Source organism: Brugia malayi (assembly GCF_000002995.4).
Source record: "Brugia malayi strain FR3 genome assembly, contig: Bm_v4_ChrX_scaffold_001, whole genome shotgun sequence".
Lineage (NCBI taxonomy): Eukaryota > Metazoa > Nematoda > Chromadorea > Rhabditida > Onchocercidae > Brugia > Brugia malayi.
The window spans coordinates 22505883-22530164 of NW_025062479.1; the positions used below are offsets into that span (position 1 = coordinate 22505883).

Sequence of the window (24282 nt, forward strand, 5' to 3'; positions counted from 1 at the left end):
AATTTAAGTGATAATAATAATAAATAATAGTAAATAATAGTAATAATAATGAATTTTACAGTTTTTAATTACTTAGTAACACTGATAAGTTGCATTTATTAATTGATAAGAATTAATTAAAAATTTTTTTTTTGATTTAGTCATATTCCAAATTATGGGTCAACAACAAATTTGGTTGAAGAATTTCACTGTCACAGTGATGAGGGTGACAAGCCAACAACCGATCGACGAGCCATTCGTACTCTTTGGACATCTGCGATTATTTGCTTAATTTTTATCATTTCTGAAATTATTGGTGGCTATTTAGCTCAATCATTAGCAATTATCACGGATGCGGCGCATTTGGCATTATTTTACAACTTTTTTTTTTTTTTAAATTTCAAAATGAAAAAAACTGTTTGAAAAACAAAAATTTTTTTTTCTTAGTTGAATATTTATACTTTTCCAATAATGAAAATTTTACATTTCATTTATCAAACACAAGGAAAATTTAATTTTTTTAAATTTTGAAAAAAAAAAAAAGAAGAGAGAGAAAAATTTCAGTTAACTGATTTTGCCGGTATGTTGGTATCATTATTTGCTCTATATGTGTCCAAAAAACCCGCGTCACAACGAATGAGTTTTGGTTGGCATCGTGCTGGTAAACTTTTATAAGTACATAATTAATACGTAAATATACGTGAATACGTCAATTTCAATTTTGATTAAATCAGTTTTGATCATATCATATTCATTAATGATAATAAAGTTGTTGAGTTCTGATATAAATTTTTTCATAAAATTTTCACTTAAAAAATGCAAAAAAAAAAAAAAAAAAAGAAACCGAAAATAGAAAAATGATTATTGAGCGCATATAGTTTAAGTATTTCTAAAAAAATTTAATAAAAAAAAAAAATTTAATAAAAAAAAGAAGTTATTAATAATAAATGAAAAATTTTTTAAATTTTTAAAATTTTAATTCAAAACATTTATTAATGAATTAAAATAATTCAGAAGTAATGGGTGCATTCATTTCCGTTTTTATGATTTGGATCATAACCGGAATATTAGTTTATATGGCAATTGATCGAATCACTAGAGGTTCATATCATATTGATGCATCTATTATGGCAATTACCGCTGCACTTGGTGTTATCGTTAATTTTATGTAAAATTTATCAAATTTTAATTTTATCAAAAAATTTATCAAACAATCATTCCTCTCATAATTTTATAAATAATTACTATTTTAATGATTACTGTTAAGAAAAATGGCTAAAATTTTAGCAAAAAATTGAATTTTGATTTTTAAATATTAACAAAAAAGATGAAATAAACATTAAATAATATTTGAACGTTTAATATTTGTATTTATTAATGAGAAAAAAGAACAAACAAAGTGGATGAAATTAAATTTAAGATGGAGGAAAAATTGAAATAACTCAAATTTTATCAACCACAAAAGAAAATATTATTATTGTGTAATACTTAAAAATGTATTAATAATTTTTATTTACATCTAATATTACTTAATTACTATAAAAATAAAATTACACATAGATTTTTTTTTTTTTTTTCATTTGAAAAATAATAATAATTTTAGTATGGCAATTTTGCTTTATTTTGGTGGACATACACATTCTCATAGTGGTCATGCGCATTTGTCGCACTCTACAAATTCGGCTAATAGCACGAACATTAACGTAAGAGCAGCAATGATTCATGTTATCGGTGATTTATTGCAAAGTATTGGAGTGCTTATTGCTGCATTACTTATTTTTTTCAATGTAAGTAAAATTTGCATTTTTTGAATTTGAAATTAAACAAATTTTTCGAATTTGAAATTAAGCAAAGTTAAGTGCAAATTAGCAATTAATATGAAATAAATGATTCAGATATTATATTTGCAGTGATTATTTTTTGTAACATAAGTAAAATTTACTCATTGAAGAAGTTAAAATTAATTTGCTAATTGTGCATAAATTTAATCAAATTAATAAGTATAATCAAATTTATAAATAGAAAAAGTTTGTGAATAATTATTATAAAGTATCTTAAATATTTTGAATAAAATTTGAGCATTCAAGCAAAATTTTAATAGATTTTTTCAAAAAAAAATTGTAAAGTATTTCTTTTTTGTTATAAATATTCATTTTGAAATCATAATTTAATTCTAATGAAAATTTGAAAATTTTTATATTTTTAGGATTCGTGGTCTATTGCAGATCCAATTTGTACGATAATTTTTTCAATCATTGTCCTTTGTACGACAATTTACATTGTTCGAGATGCAATGTTTGTCCTACTTGAAGGTTAATTATCAGTATCATATATTAAAAATTCTTTTTTTTTTGCAATTCTTTTAAAAACTTTAAAATTTAAAAATATTTTTTAAAAACTTTAAAATTTAAAAAAAAAATAAAATTTCATTTATAGCTAATAGACCAAATCACACATAAATATCTTTTCTATTTCTATGAACACAAAAAATGAAAGATGAAAAAAAGAGAAAAAAGGTTTTTTCAAAAAATTGAAAAAATAAACTTTGAAATATGGGATGAAATTTTTATTAAAACAGTAAATATTTACTGTAAAGAATAATTTTTTTTTTTAAAAAGAGGATTTCTGCTATATTAGATTAGTTTAATGAATATATTTATATATATATATATATATATATATATATATATTGAAAATATTAAAAGTTTGGTGTAAGTAAAAATTAAAATTAAAAATGCTAAAAGTAATAATTACGTTTAATTAATTGTCTGTGAGTGAAAAAAATGCATATTTTTTATTTTATTATAATTATTTTCATCAAAATATCTCTTAGTTACTTTCTATTATTCAAAAAAGTTAATTCTTATTTTAGATAATGAAAGTTTTTTATTATTTCACATTTTTATTTTATAAATTTATTCACAAATTAATTTTATCAAAAAATTAATTTTTCGTAATTCTTCCGGTAAACTAATTACTATTTTAGGTTCACCATCAAACATTAATTTTCGTACCGTATTTGATTCATTGGAGCAAATTAATGGCGTTGAAAAAGTGCATAATTTACGAATATGGTCATTAACGCTTGATAAGATAGCGATAAGTGTACATTTGGAAATTACACCAGGCGCAAATGCCCAATGGATTTTAAAACAAACAACGCAAATGTTACGAGATCAATATAATGTGATGGAAAGTACAGTACAAATTGAGGGTTATAATCCGGAAAAGCAAGATTGCAATCGATGCATACCGCCACCTTTATAATTAATTAAATTTGAAATGAATTTAATAACAGTAATACATTTGATAATACATTCAAATTTCATCAATTACTTATAATAATAAATAAGAAATGAAAAATTTAAAATTACAATTATTTAGTTAAAGTTTTAATTTTGGCGAAAATTCTTTATATTATTTTTATTTTTGGTTAATACAAATTTTATCTTACATTTTTTTATCAAAATATAATTGATTTAAAATTTAAATTTCAAGAAAAAACTTTTGTTTTTTGATTTTGCTATAATTATTATTGAATTTTATTTTGCATACAAGTTAGCATGAATTTTTCAAGCTCTAAATAAATTTACTATTTAGTTAATTAATGACAAAAATTTATTGTATTTTAAATTATCTGTCATCAATTATTATTATTGATACTATTATTAATTATTATATTTTTACGATCTAATTGATTTTTTTTTTTTTGCACAAAAATAATTGATTAGTAGTAACAAAAGCTAAGAAAAAAAAATTTTTAATTAATTTACTGCTTAAATATGATTAAATTAGCGATAGAAGGACTTGTTTAAGTCTTTCTTTACTTATTTTGTTCTTTTTAAAAAAGCATAAAATGCTTGTTTTTCTGATTTATTTCATTCTTCCATCTAAAAAAATATAATTTTCACAATTTTTCTTCTGCTTTAATCTTTCAAACAAAATGTTTATTTGTTATTATGAAATGATAATAGAATAAATTCCAAAAATTATTGCATCGTTTGATTAGCAAAAAAAAGAAGAAAGCACTGATACAATAAAATTAGAACATAAAAAGTAAATAAATAAATATTTGATGTAAACAATCTTACATCATGAATATTTATTAAATATTCTTACATCAATATGGCATGTTATTCATATAAAATATATTAAATACGTAGACAACGTGTAACGCAAGCGTCACGTAAGTTAATACGTAAGTTAATACAATGCACTTTTGCATTTTCTATTTTATTTAAGTAGAAAAAAAAAAGTAAAAGCTTCAGTAGCAACCGATAATTAATTACTAAATGTAATTAAATAATCATTTTATGCAGAATAATTTCATTAATAATAATAAATATAATAAAATTTAATAATAACTTATTTAATAACAAAATGAAATTTGATTTATTCAAAAAAGAGAAAGAAAATAAATAAATAAATAACAAAGAAATTATTGAAATGAGCACATTAATCACATAAGGCATATTAAATACAACGTGTATATAACGCAACGTGTACGTACGTGTATAACGCAAAAATCATTTCTCAGATTTTAGCAATAATTGAAACTAATAAAAATAGGGAAAGAATATTTTGATGAGTTAAAATGTTTATAAACACTTTTAATTTAAAAAATCGAAAAGTGAAAATGAAAACTAAATTGCAACGAATAATTTTATTCTAAAAAGGATAAATTTTAATGAATCTAATATTGGTAAATGATTTTAATTAATATTTAAGTATCTCATAAGCCATTTAATACGAAATAGTATTCTAGTTGTTCGTAATATTTCAAATTTTTTTTTTTTTTTTTGAAATTCAAATTTCAAATGGATTTACTTCAAATGTAACTCAAAAATAAATTACTCAAAATCATTATATTCGCCCTGAAATCTTTATTTTTTAATAAAATCTTGTTAAAAAAAGGTAGGAAAACTTATAAAAATAATGAAATTTCTATATCTCAATTAATAGTATCATACATAATTAAGTAAACAATTTTAATGATTACCAAATTCAACGAATTTGAAAACAAACAAACAAACAAATATCATCCAAAATAATAAACAATTTCTTATTTCCTAGCAATATTAAACTAAATTTGTTAAATGTTCTACCAGAAAAATTCAAACATTAGTCTGAATATGAAGTCGAATGTGCGTTGCTGCTGTTGTTGTTGTTGTTGTTGCTGCTGTTTGTATTAGTTCTAGTAGCTGTTGTTGTTGTTGTTGTTATTGTATTAGTTTTACTAGCTGTTGTTGTTGTTCGTACATTAGCATTTGATGAGCTAAATTTATTGAGTGCTAAGACAGTCTTCGCTAACAATGGAAGATTTCGTCGTTCCAAAATATCGGCAGAAGAGCATATTGAATTCTGAAAATTATTTTTTAATTTATTTTAAAAATTCCAAAAAAAAAAAAAAAAAAAAAAAAAAAAGGGTTCATATTAAATTCAGATTAATTTGAATGAATGCATTAGAATGTAATGAAATTAAAAATTTATTAGCAAATTTCTCAAATGCAAAATGTAACAAAAAAAAAAAAAAAAAATTGATTGACAACGAAATATTTCGTATTGTTTCATTGAGTTTCATTTCAAATCTGTCATAATTTATAAATCGAAATAACACAAATCTGATAATTGAGTTATTTTAGGGGTGGGGGGAGGGGGGGGGGGCATTTTATAAGTAATAAGTAATAACAAGTAGTAGGTGGTAACAACAACAACAACGACAATAATAATAATAAATAAATAAATAAGTAGAAAAGTAAATAATAATAATAAGAAGAAAATAAGTATTAGCAATAAAAGTAATTAAGTTAAAATTTAATTTGAAGGAAAACAAAATAACAGATAATATTATAAAATGTAGAAGAGAATATTTCATCAAAGGTTAAAAGTCAAACATTAGTTACATAAAATGAGAATGTACACTGATAAGGAAAAAAAAAATTTGAAATTGTCTCTTTTTTTTCCTAATTATTCATAAAATAATTTAATAAAATTATCGATTGAAATAATCACAAAATTTTTTTTTGTTTATGAAAAAATTGGAAATGTCTTTTCTTTTAAATAAGCAAAATAAAAAATTAAAAAAAAAAAAGAATGAAAAGAGAGAGAGAGAGAGAGAGGGAGAAAAAGAAGAAAGGAATGTATTTATCACATTGAATTTCAAAAAAGAAAAACAAAATTTTTTAAATTTCAATGAAATATACTACTAAAATTACAGTTATTATACATTGAAAAAAAAAAAATTAAATTAAGCAATTAATTATTATTTATAAATTATTTATGCTAATTCCACTGTAAATAAAATGATGAAAGCATGTATTTTTTGATGTAAAAGCAATAAATATATAATATTATAATCCTTTATTTAATTTCAAATTATAAAATTTATAAATAAGAAATTAAAAAAAAAACGAAAGAAAGAAAACGGAAAGAAATTGTTGCTAACAATTGAACAAGAACAAATATACATTGTAGTTACTAATTAATATTTTTCAATTAAAAATAGGAATGAAAATGAATGATTATTATTTTGTTGCACCACTAATTTAATTACTTTTTTATAATCATTTCAAAAAATTGAAATTTAAAAATAAAAGAAAATTATTTATTTAAGTTACTCATTTCATTCTTTTTTCTGCCTTTTATTCTTTACTATATAAATTATCAAAAAAAAGAAATTTTAAATATTAAATATTTTTTGTCAAAGGCTTTACATAAATACTTTTTAACTTGAATAATTAGAGTAAAATAAGGTTACAATTTATTTCAAATGATTATATTAGATTAAAAAAATGCAAAATATATGTTACAATTATTACAAAAATTGATATGATTAATCCATGTTTTTGTGACTTAATTAAAATGTTACGATAAATTAGTGTTAGATTTGAATTTTAAATTTAATTCCTAAATTTATCAAAAAAAAAAGTGTTGCAGGAATTTAGAAAAAGTTTTAAAAACTTTCATTTGAAATTGTATATTGTTAGCAAACAATTCATTAGCGATATTACAGGTAATAATCACCTGGATAAAATAAATTTCATTTAAAAATAGCAATACAATAAGTAAATTAAATAGTATTTAAACATATAATTATTGTATAATAAAAATGGTAAGTAAGAATGAAAATGCATGCATTACATAACACATAAAAATCACTTTTTTTCATCGATCGATCGATCGATCAATTAATCAATCAATCGATCAATCAGTGAATAAATCAATCATTCGATCAACGAATGAAAAAAAAAATTCTGATATCAAAATTTATAAATCAGTGCGAAACATAAATATGCGACGAAGACTGTTAGCATTGCATTGGCCAACATTCTATCGTTAAATTCAAATTGTAGTCGTCCTTCAAATAAAACCTGAAAACTTTTTAGCTACCAAATATTGCAAATATATTTTTGCTTCCAGAAAAAAAAAATCTTTTTTTTTTTCTATCACAGCCATATTTTGCACAATAAGTAATTATCAATAATTAATTCATAACATGCATACATGCATGCATGCATGCATGCAAAATTAAATTTCATGTAAGAAACACATATACATGCAAATTTAACAACACTGCAAACGCTATTGATTGATTGATTTATTTATTTTTTGTTAAGATAGATATGATAAAAAAAAATTCCTGAAAATTGGAAATTGCATCTGATAAGTGATTATTATCATTTTACATAATGGTTATTATCATTTTACATAATTATTATTATCATTTTACATAATGATTATTATCATTTTACACGATGATTATTATCATTTTACATAATTATTATTATCCTTTTACATAATAATTCTTATCATTTCACATAATGAATCTTATCATTTAACATAATGATTATTATCATTTTACATTATGTGATTATTAAGTGATTATTATCATTTTACAAATAAAAAAGCTGACAATTTTTATTTTAAGTGAAAAAAAAGTTTTGAAAACAAAGGAATATGCAATTAATTTGTGCAATTAATATTTGCAAATCTTTTTCACCCTCAAGTGCATTTAAAAAAAAAAAAAGTAAGTAGATTTTACGTGACTAAACTTCACGCAACTTACTTAAATGCAAATGTATTGCAGACCATTGCATGCTACATGCATTATACATTTCCGTCATAGTTGCAAACTTAAACATACTAATTAATTCACTTATAAAAAAAAAAACGTATAAAGTCATAAAAAATTAAAAAATTTAGAGATTTATAAAATAATGCAAAATTTATAATAAAACTTTTTTTTTTTTTTCAATTCAAAATAACATTTGATAGCTTGCAGTGTTCTTAATTTGAACGAATATTAAGAAATTATTATTATTATTATTATTATTATAATAAAAAAGATATAATTAAATAGAAAGAGGAAAATAATTAAATTTATTTCAATTTTTTTTTCTTTTTCAATAACTATTCTTTCTCGTTCTACAATCATTTAGCATTTTGTAATAAAGAAATTAGGGTCATAAGGTGACAATAAAGTGACAAAAATGTCAAGTACTCATTTATCAGTATGCATTGTATGATTTATTTCTTCTTTCTATGACCTACTGAATGACCTTGATGACCTTTTATGATCAGATAAGTTTCTTTTTTTTGTCGATTTAACAGGTAAAAATTACATTTATACTAAAGTGATGAAGAAAAGACGAAAAAACTAACAGATATTACTAATTTCAATTAAATTTTTAATTGATTAATTTAATCGATTATAGCAAAAGAATGATTAAATGTTGTAAAATTATAGCAAAAAATTTTTCATAAATTTTAAATTATTGCTAAACTGAACGATAAACAAATGATTTTCAGAAGTTAAATTATTTTCTCATCTTAAAATATTTTTATTAATTAATCGTCAATCATTGGATGAATTAATTAATGAACTAAAACCTCAAAGACTTTATTATTATTTATTATCTAAACAAACGATACAAAAAGAAGAACAAGAAAAAAAAAATAAAGGTTCATTTTTAAAAAACTTTTCCTTTCTTTGCTTAAAATGTATCATTAATCAGTTACATTTTTTAAATTGTAAAAATCAAATTTAAATAGTTATTTTCATTTGAAACTTCTAATTTTAGTAAAAAGAATAAAAAACTTTAAATAAAAAATAAAAATTTGAAATAGTAAAATAAAAAAACTTTGAAAATTTGTTATAATTTTAAATTACCGAGAAGAAAAAATATAAAACTTACTTGAATTTTCCGAAAAAATTATTTCCACAGGAAAAATTCATTAATAAAATGTACTATACCGTATACTCATTCAGAAAAAGAAAACAAAATCGCAACAACAATCACAACAATAACAGTAACAATAACAATAACAACGACAACCACAGTGACAACAACGACAACAACAATGACAACGACAACGATAATAGCAACAATGACAAAAACAAAGGTAATGAAACAATAATGAAATGACAATAATGCAACATAAAATACCGAAATGATTTTTTGCGCAATTAAAATTTAAGTTATATAAATTTCAATATTAGATGATTAATTTCACTGATAGAATTTAAATTTTTCTGATAGAATTTACATTTAAAAAGTTTCTTAATTAAATATAAATTAATTACAGGAATTATCTCACTTATATATATATATATGTATGTTATTCGATATTGCATTACTTATACATTTTTCACAGTTATATTTGACTATATGTGTTGATGTAAACATTTCAATTTTAAATTTTTAAGAATTTACCTCAGGAACGCCGATTCGTCGACATGCTGCCAAGAAACTATCAACGTTACGTCGACATTTTGGCGGTGACAATGGTAACTATAAAAAGAAAAAAAAAAATTAATTCATCGTTTTTCCTAAATTTTCCACTTCATGGAATATCAGAAAGTTAAACATTGATGATATTTAATAAGAAAATTTCAAATATACAAAAAATTAAAATCTTTTTGATCGTTTTGATCCCAAAATTTACCGATATTTTAATGATCTTAATGAATCAAATCAGAATATTAAATGATCGAAAAAAAAACGAGTAACTCTTTGGAAATCAGAAATGAGTAAAAAGTTAAAGTTAAAGCTTATTTATTAATCTAATCAGTAATAAACGTTAATAAATTGTGTACCAGAATTTGAGTAAATTTATTTTGTAATTCCATAAATCATAGCAGCCAAACGAGTCAAAATGATTTGAATAATTCGACAAAAATAATTTATCAAAATTTCGTTGAGAAAGTTAAATAAATTCAAAAAGACAAAGCCATAAACGCTACTGACATATAGCTTAATGGTAAGAATTATAAAGGTAAATTTAAATTAAAAAAAAATGAACTAAAAATTATTTACGTCATCAGAAACTGGCGTAAACAAACTATGTACGGCACGTAAACGTATTCGATTGGCGAAATTACATAATTTAACACCATCAGCAAGTGACGCAGATAACTGTGATCGACCTGATGGCAATGTTGTATTCAAACGACTTTCAAGAACCTAAGAAGAAAATATATATTAACAAAATTTTTGAAAAAAATGTAAATTCACAAAAAAATATTTATAAAAAACGAATTTGTAAAATTCTGTAAAAAATATAAATTTACGAAAAAAAAATTGTAAAGAAAAAGTAAATTTGTATGACTTTATAAAATTTTTGAAAGAAAATTACGCATAATTGCAGTTTAAAAATTTATTAAATTGTAACTGATGAACTGGGAAAAAAAAAATAAAATAACAATATGCGACAGTACTGCAATGAGAAAAAAATGACACTCTGTGATAAGATTATTCAAATTTAATTTGAAATTAAAAATTGATAGTTTTTTGTTGGATTATTTTGAGATTTTTTTTTTTTTTTTGAATTTCACAATGAAAATTAAAAGTTATATGATTAATTTCATTCAATTACTCTACTCAAACATTCACTTTAATGCATATCTTTTCATTAATTACTCGGAAAGAATGAATTTCCATTAATCAATCGATAATTTTAAATTAAAGAAAAAAAAATTGCTTGTCAAATAAACTTACTTTACGCATATTTTCCACAACATTACTAGTAATTACATTGGAACTAGTACCACTTATTGTTGTTGCATGACTAATCGGTGAACGATGTGATCTGGTACGTGATGTTCTGGTTGAATTATTTGTAGCTAATTTTAATTCTGAAAAATAAAAACTGAAAATTTAAGTTTTAAATGAAACTAAACATCGATATTTTAAAATTTAAAATTTATTGTTTTCAGGCAACAACCATCATAAATGCCATAGTGAAATTTAAAAAGTTTAAAAAATGCAGAATTTTTTTTTTTTTTTTTACAAGTGATTTTTACAAAATTTTTAATGCAAATATATGCATTAAGTGTAAAACTAATTTATCAGTGATAACATACTATCATTTGAACGTGAATTAGCTGGACGAGTAGAAACAGAATGACGTTTATCAGTGATAGTTCGATTAGATAATTGTTGATTTGTTGTTGATGAACGTGAGATTGATGCAGTAGGTCTGCTTGAGGATAAGCTATGTTCAACTTTAGCTGATGAAGTCTAAAATTTAAAATTAACAATTTAAAAGGTAAAAAAAGCTGAAAAAAAAGAAAATTTGAGAAATCATTGAAAAATCCTTATTAACATATTAATATTTAATTATTCAATTTTTTGTCATTAAGTTGAAGTTTAATGAAAATTATTAGGCATATTTTTGCTTGTATTACTAAATATATTTGCAAACAGTATAAACTTAATATTTGAAAATTTTGATTTAAAAGAAAAAAAAATCCTTAAATTTCATCTAAATTTATAGAAAGAAGAAGAAGAAGGAAAAAAAAAAATACTGCAATGGAAGATGATACGACATCCGACGGTGTGATAAAACATGTTGTTGTCTCGGAAGCGTTTACATTTCCGGTTGATGATAAAATGGATGCAACCGTTGAGACGGAATCTGTGATTAAAAAGCTACTGCCACCTGTAATGGAATAATTTCGGTTAAAATTTATATCATCTTATTGAAATTTTAGTGCTATTCTAGAAAAAAAAATTATTAATTAAACATACTAATTGCAATTTACATATAATTATTATTAAAAAAAAGAAAAAAAAAAATTAAAGTTAATAAGCAAATATTACAGAGCTGAATCGTTATATTTTTATATAAGTTAATTAATCTTCATTTTTTTGACAGAAAAAAAAAAAAACGGAACTATCTAGAAAATAGATATCAATATTATATTAAGATCAATTATAAACAATTTTTCCCATGTACAATGAATTAATCCTAATATAATATATAATTAAATTATAAATAAACAGAACATAGTCATAATATTTTTCAGCAAAAAAAAGTAACGAATTATCTCCAAAAAATGAAATCACTATTGTAATAATATTATTATGTTAAAAAGTCTAAAATCAATATTGTGTTAACATTAATTATAAACATAATGAATTCGAATAAAATATCAATAATATATTAAGATTAATTATAAACAAACCTGATGAATTTGAATCTTCGACAACTGGTGACAAAGATTTTTGATTTTTTGTTGATGTTTTAATAGAATGATTGGCACTTGTTAAAAATGATGAAAATTTTTCATCATCTGCACTAATGGTATCAATTTTTTCTGTTTCTATCAAATCTGAATTGATAATTGTTGATTGTGAATCATCGATCATTGTTGTTATATGTTGATCCAAAATATTGTGAAAGTTATTACTATTACTACCACTACTACCATTAGTAGTAGTACTAGTAATACTTATACTTATATTACTAGTATTAGTATTTCGTTGAGAATTTGCTGTGGAACATTGAGTGCAATGTTGATTATTTAATTTCTCTTCCTTTTCTTCAAATGAATTATTATTCTTAATATCAGGCATCATTCCATTATTTTGTCCTTTACTGTCATCTGTCTTAATTGTTTCTGAAAAATAAAAAAAAAAAAAAACTTAAATTAATAGATTAAATATGCTATGTAAAAATCAAAAAAAATTAGAAACAGAAAAAGAAAAAGAAAGAAGAAAACTCACCTTGGATTACGGTAGTAGCAGGAAATTCACTGCTGCTTACGGTAGCTGTCATCGGTGTAACGATAGCCTGAGGTCTTTGAGTAGTGGACGATACGGTAGATGGATGTGAATTGATAGATGAAGTAGTTGTGATTGAATTATTGGAATATAATTCATGATTGATTGTGATATGTTGTTGCTGATAAGTTGATAAGCTGCCTGATGCAAATGAATTTGTTGAAGTTTTATTAGCAGCTATCTAAAAAAAAGGCTCAATTTTAGTTTTCATTTAAAAAATTTAAAATTAAAAACTTAAATGCAAAAATGTACATGCATATGAAAGGAAAGTTACAAAGAATTAGAAAGAAAAAAAGAGAGAAAAAGGAAGAACAGATAATAATAATAATAATAATATTTGTAATATCAGGTATCATAAATATAATATTAAATGTAAAATATATAATTGAAAATTGAAAAATATTCCTTTAAAGAATTCATTTTTTTTTCTCGCTTTTTTTTTTATTCCTAAATTAAATTTGAATTAAAGATTCAAAAATTTTCTTTTCAAATATATGTATTATATTTAGCAATGCTAAACATAAACATTTTACAGCAGAAAGCTTGAAATGATGAATGTCGTATTACTATTTCATAAATTAATAAAAAAGTTATATTCCAATCCTCCAATAATTAATATAGAAAAAATAAAAATAAAAACTACTGCACTTTGTTATTTACTAAAAGGGCAAAGAAAAATAAAATAAAACTGAGAAGACATAATAATTAACTCATGCATTCTGTATTTAAACTAATCATGATGAATAATTCTGCATCGTTTATAATTAATTAATTTTCAGGAATTGACATGACAGATTAGAAAAATGAAGTAATAAATAAATAGTTTTGATAACATGCTTTAAGAAGATCTATTGTAAAACTTGCAAATGTAAAAAACTGGAATTTTCATTGAATTTAGACAATTTTTGTAAAAAATTTATTTCAGTCAAAAAAATTTTTTTTAATAAAAAGAAGAAAAAAAAAAATCAAAAATTTCTAATAAATTTAAAATGATATTAGTAAATAAATATTCATTACTTTTATCATACATGCCATAATAATACTACAAAATTTTTCCTTACTATTAATCAAATATGATAAGCTATTGTTGTTATAATTTGCTATTAGAAAAGATTTCAAAAATGTTTAAAAATTAATTTAAATTTGAAAAAGATAAAAAAGTAAAGAGAAGGTTAAAAAAGAAAAGAGAAATTAATAGGAAAATGCAATAGTTGATTGATAGAAGCCACACATTTGCTCAATTATTTATTATTTTTTCTTTCTTTTTTTTTTTTTTGTTTTTTTTTTTTTTTTCTTAAACTTACCTGTTTACAGGTCCAATAAATAGATAGAAAACAATAATAACAAATACTCAGATCAGATAAGATACTATTTTTTTGATTCACTTGTACATTTATGCCATTCCTAAAAATATGTATTAATCTTGTTTCATTGATTAAATCCGGATTGAAAAGAGAAAAGAAATTTCTACTATTATTATAAGCTAAATCCGGCTGAAAATATTTCTAACCTATCAGCCATTTCTTTTTTCCTTTCCTGTTTTGTAGTGTTTGAATTGATTAAAAAATTGATTGCTACTACGATTAATGCTTTTCCGTTTTCGGAGGAAGAAAAAATTTCTACTGCATACAATCATTCCGTTTTTTATTTTGATTAAATCCGGATGCAAATACTTCCATTGTCATTATTAAATTTCACATTTTTTTTTCTTTTTCTGGATTAGAAGTAATATTTATTTATATAATTATCAGTTATAGCTATTTTTTTTTTCATCAATTTAATCAAAAATCTTGCAAATACGTAAAATATCTAAAAATTTAATGATGAAATATATCTTTAACTTTTTCAAAGTCTCATTTGATAGATAATATTTTCAAGATCACCCAGCGATAAGCAGTAGTAGCATTATTACTATTATTATCAGTGATAATAGGATTAATATTTTGATGATATGATAAGTGATATGCAAATGAGGCGAAATGGAAAATTGTGCGAATAGAAAGAAAAAATAATGAAGAAGTAAATAGTTTGAAAAATTATCGTTTAGCAATATTTTCACAATTTCTCGGTGAAAGAAAAAAGAAGAGAAAAATCAATCCACTAAAATTTAAAAAAATAATTTTTTCTTTACAAAAAATAATTTTTTTTTCTTTACGATTACAAAATGAAAAAAAAAAAAAATGCAAAATTTACAAATTAGAAATGAAAAAAAAAAAAAAAATCACAAAAATAATTTGAAAAAAAATTTTTTTTTTTTTTTTAATACTAGACAAACGTTAACTGAGCATTTGTTTCTCAAAATATTTTTATGATAACAAGTTAAAATAAATTTATTTATTTTTATCTAATCATATCAGTAATATGAAATTAAAAAAAAGCAAAAATGCTATAAATATCTCTTAACTCTTATCATCTTAATTAGATTTCTTAAATATTTCACAAAAATTGAAAGTAATTGATGAAAGGGAAATGCAAAAAAAAAAAAAAAAAAAGAAAGATTAAGCAAAATAAACGATAGTTTAAAGATTTAAATAAAATAACTAAAAATAAACCTTTTGAGCATATGCATGCATCACTTCTTTTAATAGGTCACCATTAGTGTTCACAGTTGAATTGTCCTTTGACCCTACAGAATTCATAGCAACAATGGCTTCCCAATTAGATGATACTAATTTTTGTTGCTGTTGTTGTTGTTGTTGTTGTTGTTGCTGATAATAGTGATAATGATGATGTAAGTGATTAGTCTCATCAATATTGAATAAACAGCCAACTTGTGGTTGAAACTAAAAAGAAAAAAAGAGAGGAAAAAGAAAAAAAAAACAGGAAAATAAAAATTTAAATAAAATTAATGATAGAATAGTTAGTGTAAAAGATATGATATCAATATTTTGTGATACGTAACGAAATAGCAAATTATATTTGATAATATATTTTAAGTCTATTTAAATTTTAAAACTATTTAAATATTTCATTTCTTTTATACAAATACTATCGATAATTATCAATATCTATGATAAATTTTCGCTCACATATACATTCAACAAAATATATTACAAATATATACGTGTTACACGTAAAATCCCGTAGAAGAGCACGCAATACTTCAAATAAGAAATGATAATTATGCGTAAAAAGCAAAATTTAAAATATTTGTTTTTTTAAATGTCTGTTTCGTAAAAAAAAAAAAAAAAATTAGAATTTAAAAAAGGCAGAAATTATAAGCAAGAATTAATAAATGAATAAATAAAATTAGAAGCAAAAGAATTCTGATCAAAAAAATGGATTTAATAAAATTTCAAAAGTTTTTAGAATTCGAATTTTTTACAAGAGATAAATTTTTGAAAAAAACTTTTAACATTCATTACATTTGCAATGAAAACTTTTCGCAAATATAAATCTTACGTAATCATTTATTTTGGAACTTTATTTGTTACTGCAAAAAATTTTAATATAGTATTTATTAATTAAAAAATTGATATTGAAAGTAACCTCACGAGAATAACGATTTTCATCAACGGTTGACGCGTAACCGGAATCACTACCACCTACGGTATTAAAACGTGTCGCACGTGATCGTCTTTCAAAACGCAATTCATCACCAATATTTTCTATGCTGTAACAATGCATAGTAAATTTATTTGACTAAATTTATAAATCTATCAATACAATCATCTATGCATAATGAAATACCTGAAATACCTAAGTACCACAAACTAATTTCTATATTAATGATATAAATTACTTTTTTTTTTTTTTGTAGATATTATACTTGATTACGTATTTTATTTACAAATTAAGTATATTGATTTGTAAATAAAATACGTAATCAAGTATAATATCTACAAAAAAACTAAAAAGGTTAATTATATTGTTTATATATTCTCAATTATCATAATAAGATTGGAATAAAATTGAAATAACAGTGTTTTAAAATTGAAATAAAATTTCAATTTTTTTAAATTACTTTTTTAGAATGAAAAAAAGAAAAAAAAAATTTTACTGTTGTCCTTTTCTTAATGTTGCATTTATCGTTGTTGGTCGTTTAAATGAATGATTATAAGTTTTCATTGTATTATCAATTGATCGTTCACCGTGTGATCGCAACCATTTGAAAGCATGTTCACGTCCCTGAACAAATAACAATAATATAAATTAATTATTTTAATAAAAATTTTTGAAATAAATTAAAATTAATTCAAATTCAAAATTTAATATATAAAAAAGAATGTGCAGAATAATGATATTTTACAAGAAAAATTAAGAGAAAATATTGGATCAATAAACATTTATAATTTTTTTTTTCTTCATTTATACTTTCTTTCATTCATTTCCGTAATTTTTTTTTATGATTGTAATTGTATTTGCTTTAAACGATTATAAATTCAATTTAATTTTATCTAATTAAAATAGTAATTAATATTACTACTGATAATCACGATATCACTACATTATTATCACTAAAAATTCAATTAACATTATCCTATTTGTATTAATGATTAGCAAGTATGTATGCATTTGATTAGTCACTTTCAATAATTTAATTAAAATTCTAAAAGATTTAAAAAGATTTAATTAAAATTCTATTCTAGTAATATTTCCGGATATATATGGATTTCAACGTTTTGATGATATGCTTGATAATTAAATTTCATTTCCGGATATAAATGGATCCAACGTTTTGATGATATGTTTAATAAATAAATTTCTTTCCGGATATAGATGGATCCAACGTTTTGATGATATGTTTAATAATTAAACTTCATTTCCGGATATACATGGATTTCAACGTTTTGATGATATGTTAAATAATTAAATTTCATTTCCGGATATAGATGGATCTAATGTTTTGATGATATGTTTAATAAAAAGTTAATAATTAAAATAAATTTCAAAATAATTCATTTCTTTTAATGCTACAAACTAAATTCTTACTTTCTCACAAATTATTACTTTAATAAAAAGTTACCTTTGAACAAAGTTTAGCAGGTGGTGCTATAAGCGGATTAAAATCGATACGAAAATCGACCAATGTACACATATACCGTAAATCAAATGGTAATTCACCAAGTTTATTTTGCGATATATCTAATACTCGTAATTGTAACCGTGAAATTTCTGAAATTTTTAAAAAAAGTAAAAAAAAAAAAAACTAGTAATACTTATTAGAAAAAACCAATTATTAGTACATCGAATATTTTGCTAATGCTTTTGTTTTTTTTTTTTTCAAATATTTAACTTTAAGTAGGACAAATTATAATTTTTGAAATTATTTCATTCATACATTTATTTTAATTTAATAAAATGTATTAATATTTCTTAAATGGAATAATTTTCATTAACTGATTTAATTATTTTATTTTTGTTATTATTATTAAAAAAAGATGACATTTTTTCAATTGAAATTTGATAAATAAGTTTAGCAAAAAAAAAAAAAAAAAAACTTTTTTGACAAATTTTCCTTCTCATTTTAATGTTTTTTTCTTTTTCTAAAAAAAAACTAAGAGCAAAAATTAGGTTAAATTTTATAAAATTGCATAAATTTATTGCAACTATTATACGATTATTTTTCTCATTCTCTCTTTGCAAACTAATTTTTTTCTTCTATTAATTTAAATTTTTTTTTTTTAATTTAAAATTTTATTCATTCCCTTTTCTTTGCTAATGCAAAAATGTGCAGTGCTCAAGTGGTTAAATCAATAATCCACCAAATTATCTCGGAATAACCAAATTATATATATAGTCAACCTCATTCTCCCTTCTAAGCCAGATGGAGAGGCGCATCTATCTCATTTCAATAGCGCACATCAATTTCCTGCGCCACAATGAAGCTTCCCATTTCAATGTTAGTAATTATATATTTGGCTTATCATTCAGTTCGTATAGCTTTAACAAAGTTATTTCAAGCATATCAAAAATGTATGTCTGCTATTTAAATGACATATTTTAGAAAGCCACTTTCCGCTTAAAAGTCTCTTTCCGCCTTCTTTTTTTTTTTTATGTGCTGTTAAATCACTATTATTTAGTAAGATAAATTTCTTGGCCCCCTTTTTTTTTTAAAAAAAAAAAGTTATAAGTTAAACCAGCAAAAAAAAAAAAATAAATAAGTAATAAATATTTATCTTACTTATGTATATGTCACAATACTAAAGTAATGTCAATAAGTAATGTAATATATTTAATTGAATATTTGATAATAGAAGAAAATGAATTGAACAAATGATGACAGAAATTTGAATTCATAATTTTTATATTTAAAAAAAAAAAAATGTGAATAAGCAAAACAGGAATGGAACAATTATTTCATATTTTAAAACTGAATTGAATATATGTTACTGAAAGAGGAAATATGAAAAATAAATTATGTCTTTAAGGTTAGCGAAATTATTTAAATAAATAAAACCTATTTAAAATAAAGATAAAAGAAAAAAACGGATATGTTATTAATTAATTTATTGTTGATTGTGAAAATTTACCAATAAAAAAAAAAAAAAAAAAAAAAAAAGGATTTATTAGATTTAAGTAATTAGCGATTTGAAAAGATATAAAAAAAAAAAAAAAAAAAAAAAAAACTAGCAAAATAATAAGAAAATGATTAATTTAATCTCATCCAATATTCATTTCATTTTTTTTTTTTGCATATTAATTTCAAATTTTGTAAACAAAAACAATTTAAGATAATAGTTTCAATCAGAGGAAAATATTTCTTATTTCTTATTTAAGATATATTTAAAGTATCAATCATTTTCAGTTTCAAATAATCAAATTTTTGACTATTTCACAAAATTTTTTTATACTGTCCCATATTTACAAACACATTTAAATTAGTCAATTTGAATTATTTAATTGCTTTTAGTATTGTCACATCTTTTTTCTTTTTTTTTTTTTTTAATTCTAACAATAACAAAAATAATTTTATACTAATATATCACATTGAAATATATACTTACATGTATGTGTGTATGTGTGCATGTATGTATGTGGATTCATTCTTTTAAAATAATCAATGATTAAATAAGTTTGAAATTCATAAATAATTTAATAAACCTGAAGGCAAATGAGTAAGTTGATTATCTCGCACATTGAGCACTCGTAGCGATTTTAGCAAGGCGATATCAGCTGGTAAACTTTTTAATTTATTGCAACTTGCATCCTGCAAATATTCTTTTATCAAAAAATTAGCCAGCATCGAATTAATAACAATCATTTAAAAGAAACTTTTAATTTCAGCTATACAATTTTGTTGTTGGGATAAATATCCAAAAAATAATACATTTACCATAAGCAATGATAATATTTTACTTCTAAATTTGTTATTTTTCAATTTCAAATTTTCATATTTATTCTACTTAATCAAGAAAAGAATAAATTATAAGAGATAATGTATTGATTGATAGTTTAATGATATTTAAAAATAATTTTAAATTAAGATTACTCTATAAAATTGCTGCATAACAAAAATTAAAATATTCGAAAAGATTAAAATTACCATACATACCAATTCACGTAAGGAATTCGAAAGTTGACGTATTTCTCGTGGAATGTACTCCAATCGATTACCCGTTAATAGCAGAATTTGTAGAGGCATAGAAAATAAAGCCGATGGGATGTTCATCAATTGATTACCACTATAAATGAGCAAAGAATTATTAATTTAATTGCGAGAAAAGGATAAAATTTCAAATTTATGCTTTTTTGTAAAGCCGAAAAATACTGAAATCTTATCGCTGTACAAATCGGCGGCATAAAGCTATCACTATAATTATTATTATTATTATTTATTATCATTACAATTATTAGTATTACTATTATTAACTACTACTAATAATAATCATTACTATTATTATCATTATTTATCATTATAATTGATAATATTATTGTCAATATTACTAATTATTATTGTCATTATCTATTATCATTACTGTGTTATTATTATTGTTTACTGTTATTATTATTTATTATTATTATTAATAGAAAATAAACAACTGCTACTGGCAATAATTTGATGTGTACGATTATTGATTTAGTATAATAATTGTAATAAATGAATGTTAAGGGAGAGATTGAAGTGAGCAAAAGATAAACTAAAATTTAACTTTAGCATTTGCATCAATCATAGGATGATGAGTGATAGTGATAGGAAAACAAAATAATAACAAATAAAAATATTTATAAATGTCAATCATACTTTGAAAATTTTTACTTCTTAATTTTTAAATTATTTAAGTAATTGAATAATAATCGAACCTTTATTCTGTTCAAATTTTGTTTTTTTTTTCTCGATTTTTGAATGGTTTTTATTTTTTTTTTTCAAAATATAATAAAGAAAATAATAGGAAGTAAAAATTTTTATAAAATAAAAAATTTTAAAAGTTAGCAGATAATAGTAATTTGCCATGCTGCTAAAATTACCATACTGTAGCTAATTCTTCTTTTTCCGGAAACATTTAACAATTGAGAAAAATAGCTTTTTGGACATATATATCATAAAATATATTTAAAAAAAAAAAAGAGAATATATGAAAGGAAAGAGAGAGAGAGAGAGAGAGAGAGAGAGAGAGAGAGAGAGACTACTGTCAACAATAAACGATTGACTATGATTTCTATAAAAAATGAGAAATATCTAGCTATTAAAATGAGCAATTAGCACCTTTTTTTTTCATTTCCAGTATGAAATAGGAAAAAAAATTTATACTTTAAATTGAGATAAGTAAACGATTACCTTAAATTGAGATAAGTAAGCGATTACCTTAAATTGAGATAAGTAAGCGATTACCTTAAGTCGAGATAAGTAAGCGATTACCTTAAATTGAGATAAGTAAGCGATTACCTTAAATTGAGATAAGTAAGCGATTACCTTAAGTCGAGACAAGTAAGCGATTACCTTAAATTGAGATAAGTAAGCGATTACCTTAAATTGAGATAAGTAAGCGATTACCTTAAGTCGAGATAAGTAAGCGATTGAAGTAATTGTACAGCCGAAGGGATCGAACGTAAACCCGTATTACGAATCCGTAACGTTTCCATCGAACACATCTCGCAGATGCATAATGGTAGATGTACGAAACGATTATCACTGAGATCTGTAATAGAATTGCGATGTCATTTGTTTCCGATAAAATTAATTCAGAAACGTTTTTCCGGAGATATTAGATTCTAATAAATTTCTAATTATTCTAAAAATGAAGTTGATATAACCAAACTAATAATCACATAATATATTAAAAATTTTAATTTTTTTATTTTAATTTAAACCAAATTAATATTCAATTAAAATTTTAATAATAATATGGTAGTAATGAATAGCAATTACTAATTAATAATTAATAATAATTATAATGATAATAAATGACAACATCAATGATAATAATAATAAATAACAAAGGTTGAATTAAAAAAAAAATAAAGTCTAAGGAATATGGATAATTGTAGAATAAAGATCGAAGAATGAGGTTTAATGAATAAAGATTAAAAAAAAAAAACAGAGGTCAAACATTAAAGAATAATGAACAAAGATTAAAGACTAAGAAACATAGAATAAAGAACGAAAACCTGAAAAGAAATTCATGAAACTTTGTTTTAGTAAAGTGAAGCAAATTGATGTGTGATAAAATCAGTGTTCGTTTATAAAATGTACCATTAAAAAGAAGAAAAAAGGAAAATAATAATTTCAAATATATTTAAAATATTTTTCCTCAATGTAAGATTAATAAATTAAACTATTACATTTATTAAAACCAAATATTTGTGTTTTTCTTTTTTCTTTTTATTTTTCCTGCTTTAAGCATTTTTTTTCATTTCTGTTTCTTTCATTTTTTATTCTGTTAATCTTACTTTTTTGTTTCCCTCATATTTCATTCATTTCCTATATAATTAGAAAATATGAAAAAGAAAGGGAAAAAAATTTTAGGGAAAGTACAAACAGCTGCAGCTGCAAATTAATTTACATAAAGGAAATATTATAGAATTGATTTTTTTTCTTTTTATTTTCAACAGCAAAAAATGAAAAACATAAGATATTTAAAATAAATTCTATTTAAGTTAGTTATTTATTCAAATTTCATTTTTAATTAATATATGAATTCATTTATAACAAATTTCTCTTTTTACCTTTATTATGAATAAGCATTTCATAAATTATGGAAAGATGAAAAAGCAAAACGGAAAGTTTTTCTGTTTTTTTTTTTTTTTTTCTGCATTTAATAATATATATAATATCGTATAACATAAAATCGAATAAAGAAGGTATAAAATTTAGTTAAAATACCATATTATAGTGAATATAATTTAATAAGACTAGAATCTAAATAATAATAATAATAATAATAATAATAATAATAATAATAATAATAATAATAATAATAGAAATTCTTAATTTTATTTTGCAAAGAAATTTCAATGAATGACCGAAATTTTTTAAGTGAAGAGGAAAATTAATTTTTACATTGAAATTTAATCATGCAGAAGCAAAAATTTTAAGAATTTATTGAAATGGAAAATTAATGCAAAGTTCCTAACATACCAGCAGAAATAATATCAGATATTTCATATTTGATAGCAAGATGTACCGGAAATTCTTTCAATTTACGACCAGCTAATAACAATACACCGCTTAATTCTGCTTCTTCAAACATTTTATCCACCGATCGAGTTAGCAACTAAATTCAAAGAAAATTGGAGAAAAAATCTTCTTTGGAAGTAATTGCATTAGTTATTATTGACCTTAAAAAATTAGCAAAAATTTCAAAAAATACTAATTGAATATTTTTAAAACCAAAAAAAAAAATTTTTAGAGGTCATTTGAATTGTCCGCAACGGATGAATTCTATTGAAAGGTATTTGTCTATTACAAGAGAAAGAAAAAAAAATGCCAAAAATTTTATTAAATTTATTGCTAAAAAATATTTGATAAAAAAATAATTACCTGCTGCTGATATGATGTCGATGGTATAGAAGTTGGTGGAATTATTGGAGCAGTTGTGGCCGTTACGCCACCACCGCGACGTTTGCGCCACGTAGATGCCGTTTCGAGTTATTAACTGAAGAAAAAGTGCTGTTTATGTGAGTTTTCGCTATAAAAATTAAATTAACTATAAGCGCAAAATGTATTAGAAATTTAAGAAAACAAATTGAACATATCGCACTTATTTTCTTCAATATTAAATTGATTCAATTTAAATGAATTCATAAAGAACAACCGCCCTGATAGATTAATTAATCAGTTAGTTAATTCATCTAATTA

The 24282-nt window shown here is 22.1% G+C and overlaps 2 protein-coding genes across 3 annotated transcripts; one reads left to right on the forward strand and one right to left on the reverse strand.

The window, feature by feature from the left end:
* Positions 1 to 561: 561 nt before the first annotated feature.
* Positions 562 to 3246, forward strand: Bma-cdf-2 (Uncharacterized protein; the record flags this gene model as incomplete). The annotated part of the gene is made up of 5 exons (XM_043075788.1): positions 562 to 640; positions 994 to 1147; positions 1583 to 1766; positions 2186 to 2291; positions 2966 to 3246. 5 exons carry the CDS (start codon positions 562 to 564, stop codon positions 3244 to 3246), a joined length of 804 nt encoding a protein of 267 aa, XP_042931722.1.
* A 1854-nt stretch (positions 3247 to 5100) lies between these two features.
* On the reverse strand, positions 5101 to 23674 carry Bma-lrch-1 (Uncharacterized protein; the record flags this gene model as incomplete). Of its 2 annotated transcripts, none has more annotated exons than XM_043075789.1 (16): positions 5101 to 5340; positions 9693 to 9770; positions 10296 to 10442; positions 10977 to 11113; positions 11342 to 11498; positions 11786 to 11919; positions 12446 to 12880; positions 12987 to 13224; positions 15596 to 15826; positions 16533 to 16656; positions 17044 to 17171; positions 18010 to 18158; positions 20088 to 20193; positions 20539 to 20668; positions 21979 to 22123; positions 23563 to 23674. In XM_043075789.1, the coding sequence occupies 16 exons, from the start codon at positions 23672 to 23674 to the stop codon at positions 5101 to 5103; spliced, it is 2691 nt and encodes an 896-aa protein (XP_042931723.1). The 2 variants fall into 2 exon arrangements, with proteins under 2 accessions (XP_042931723.1, XP_042931724.1); XM_043075790.1 differs by lacking the exon at positions 5101 to 5340 and adding an exon at positions 7239 to 7349.
* Positions 23675 to 24282: the final 608 nt, after the last annotated feature.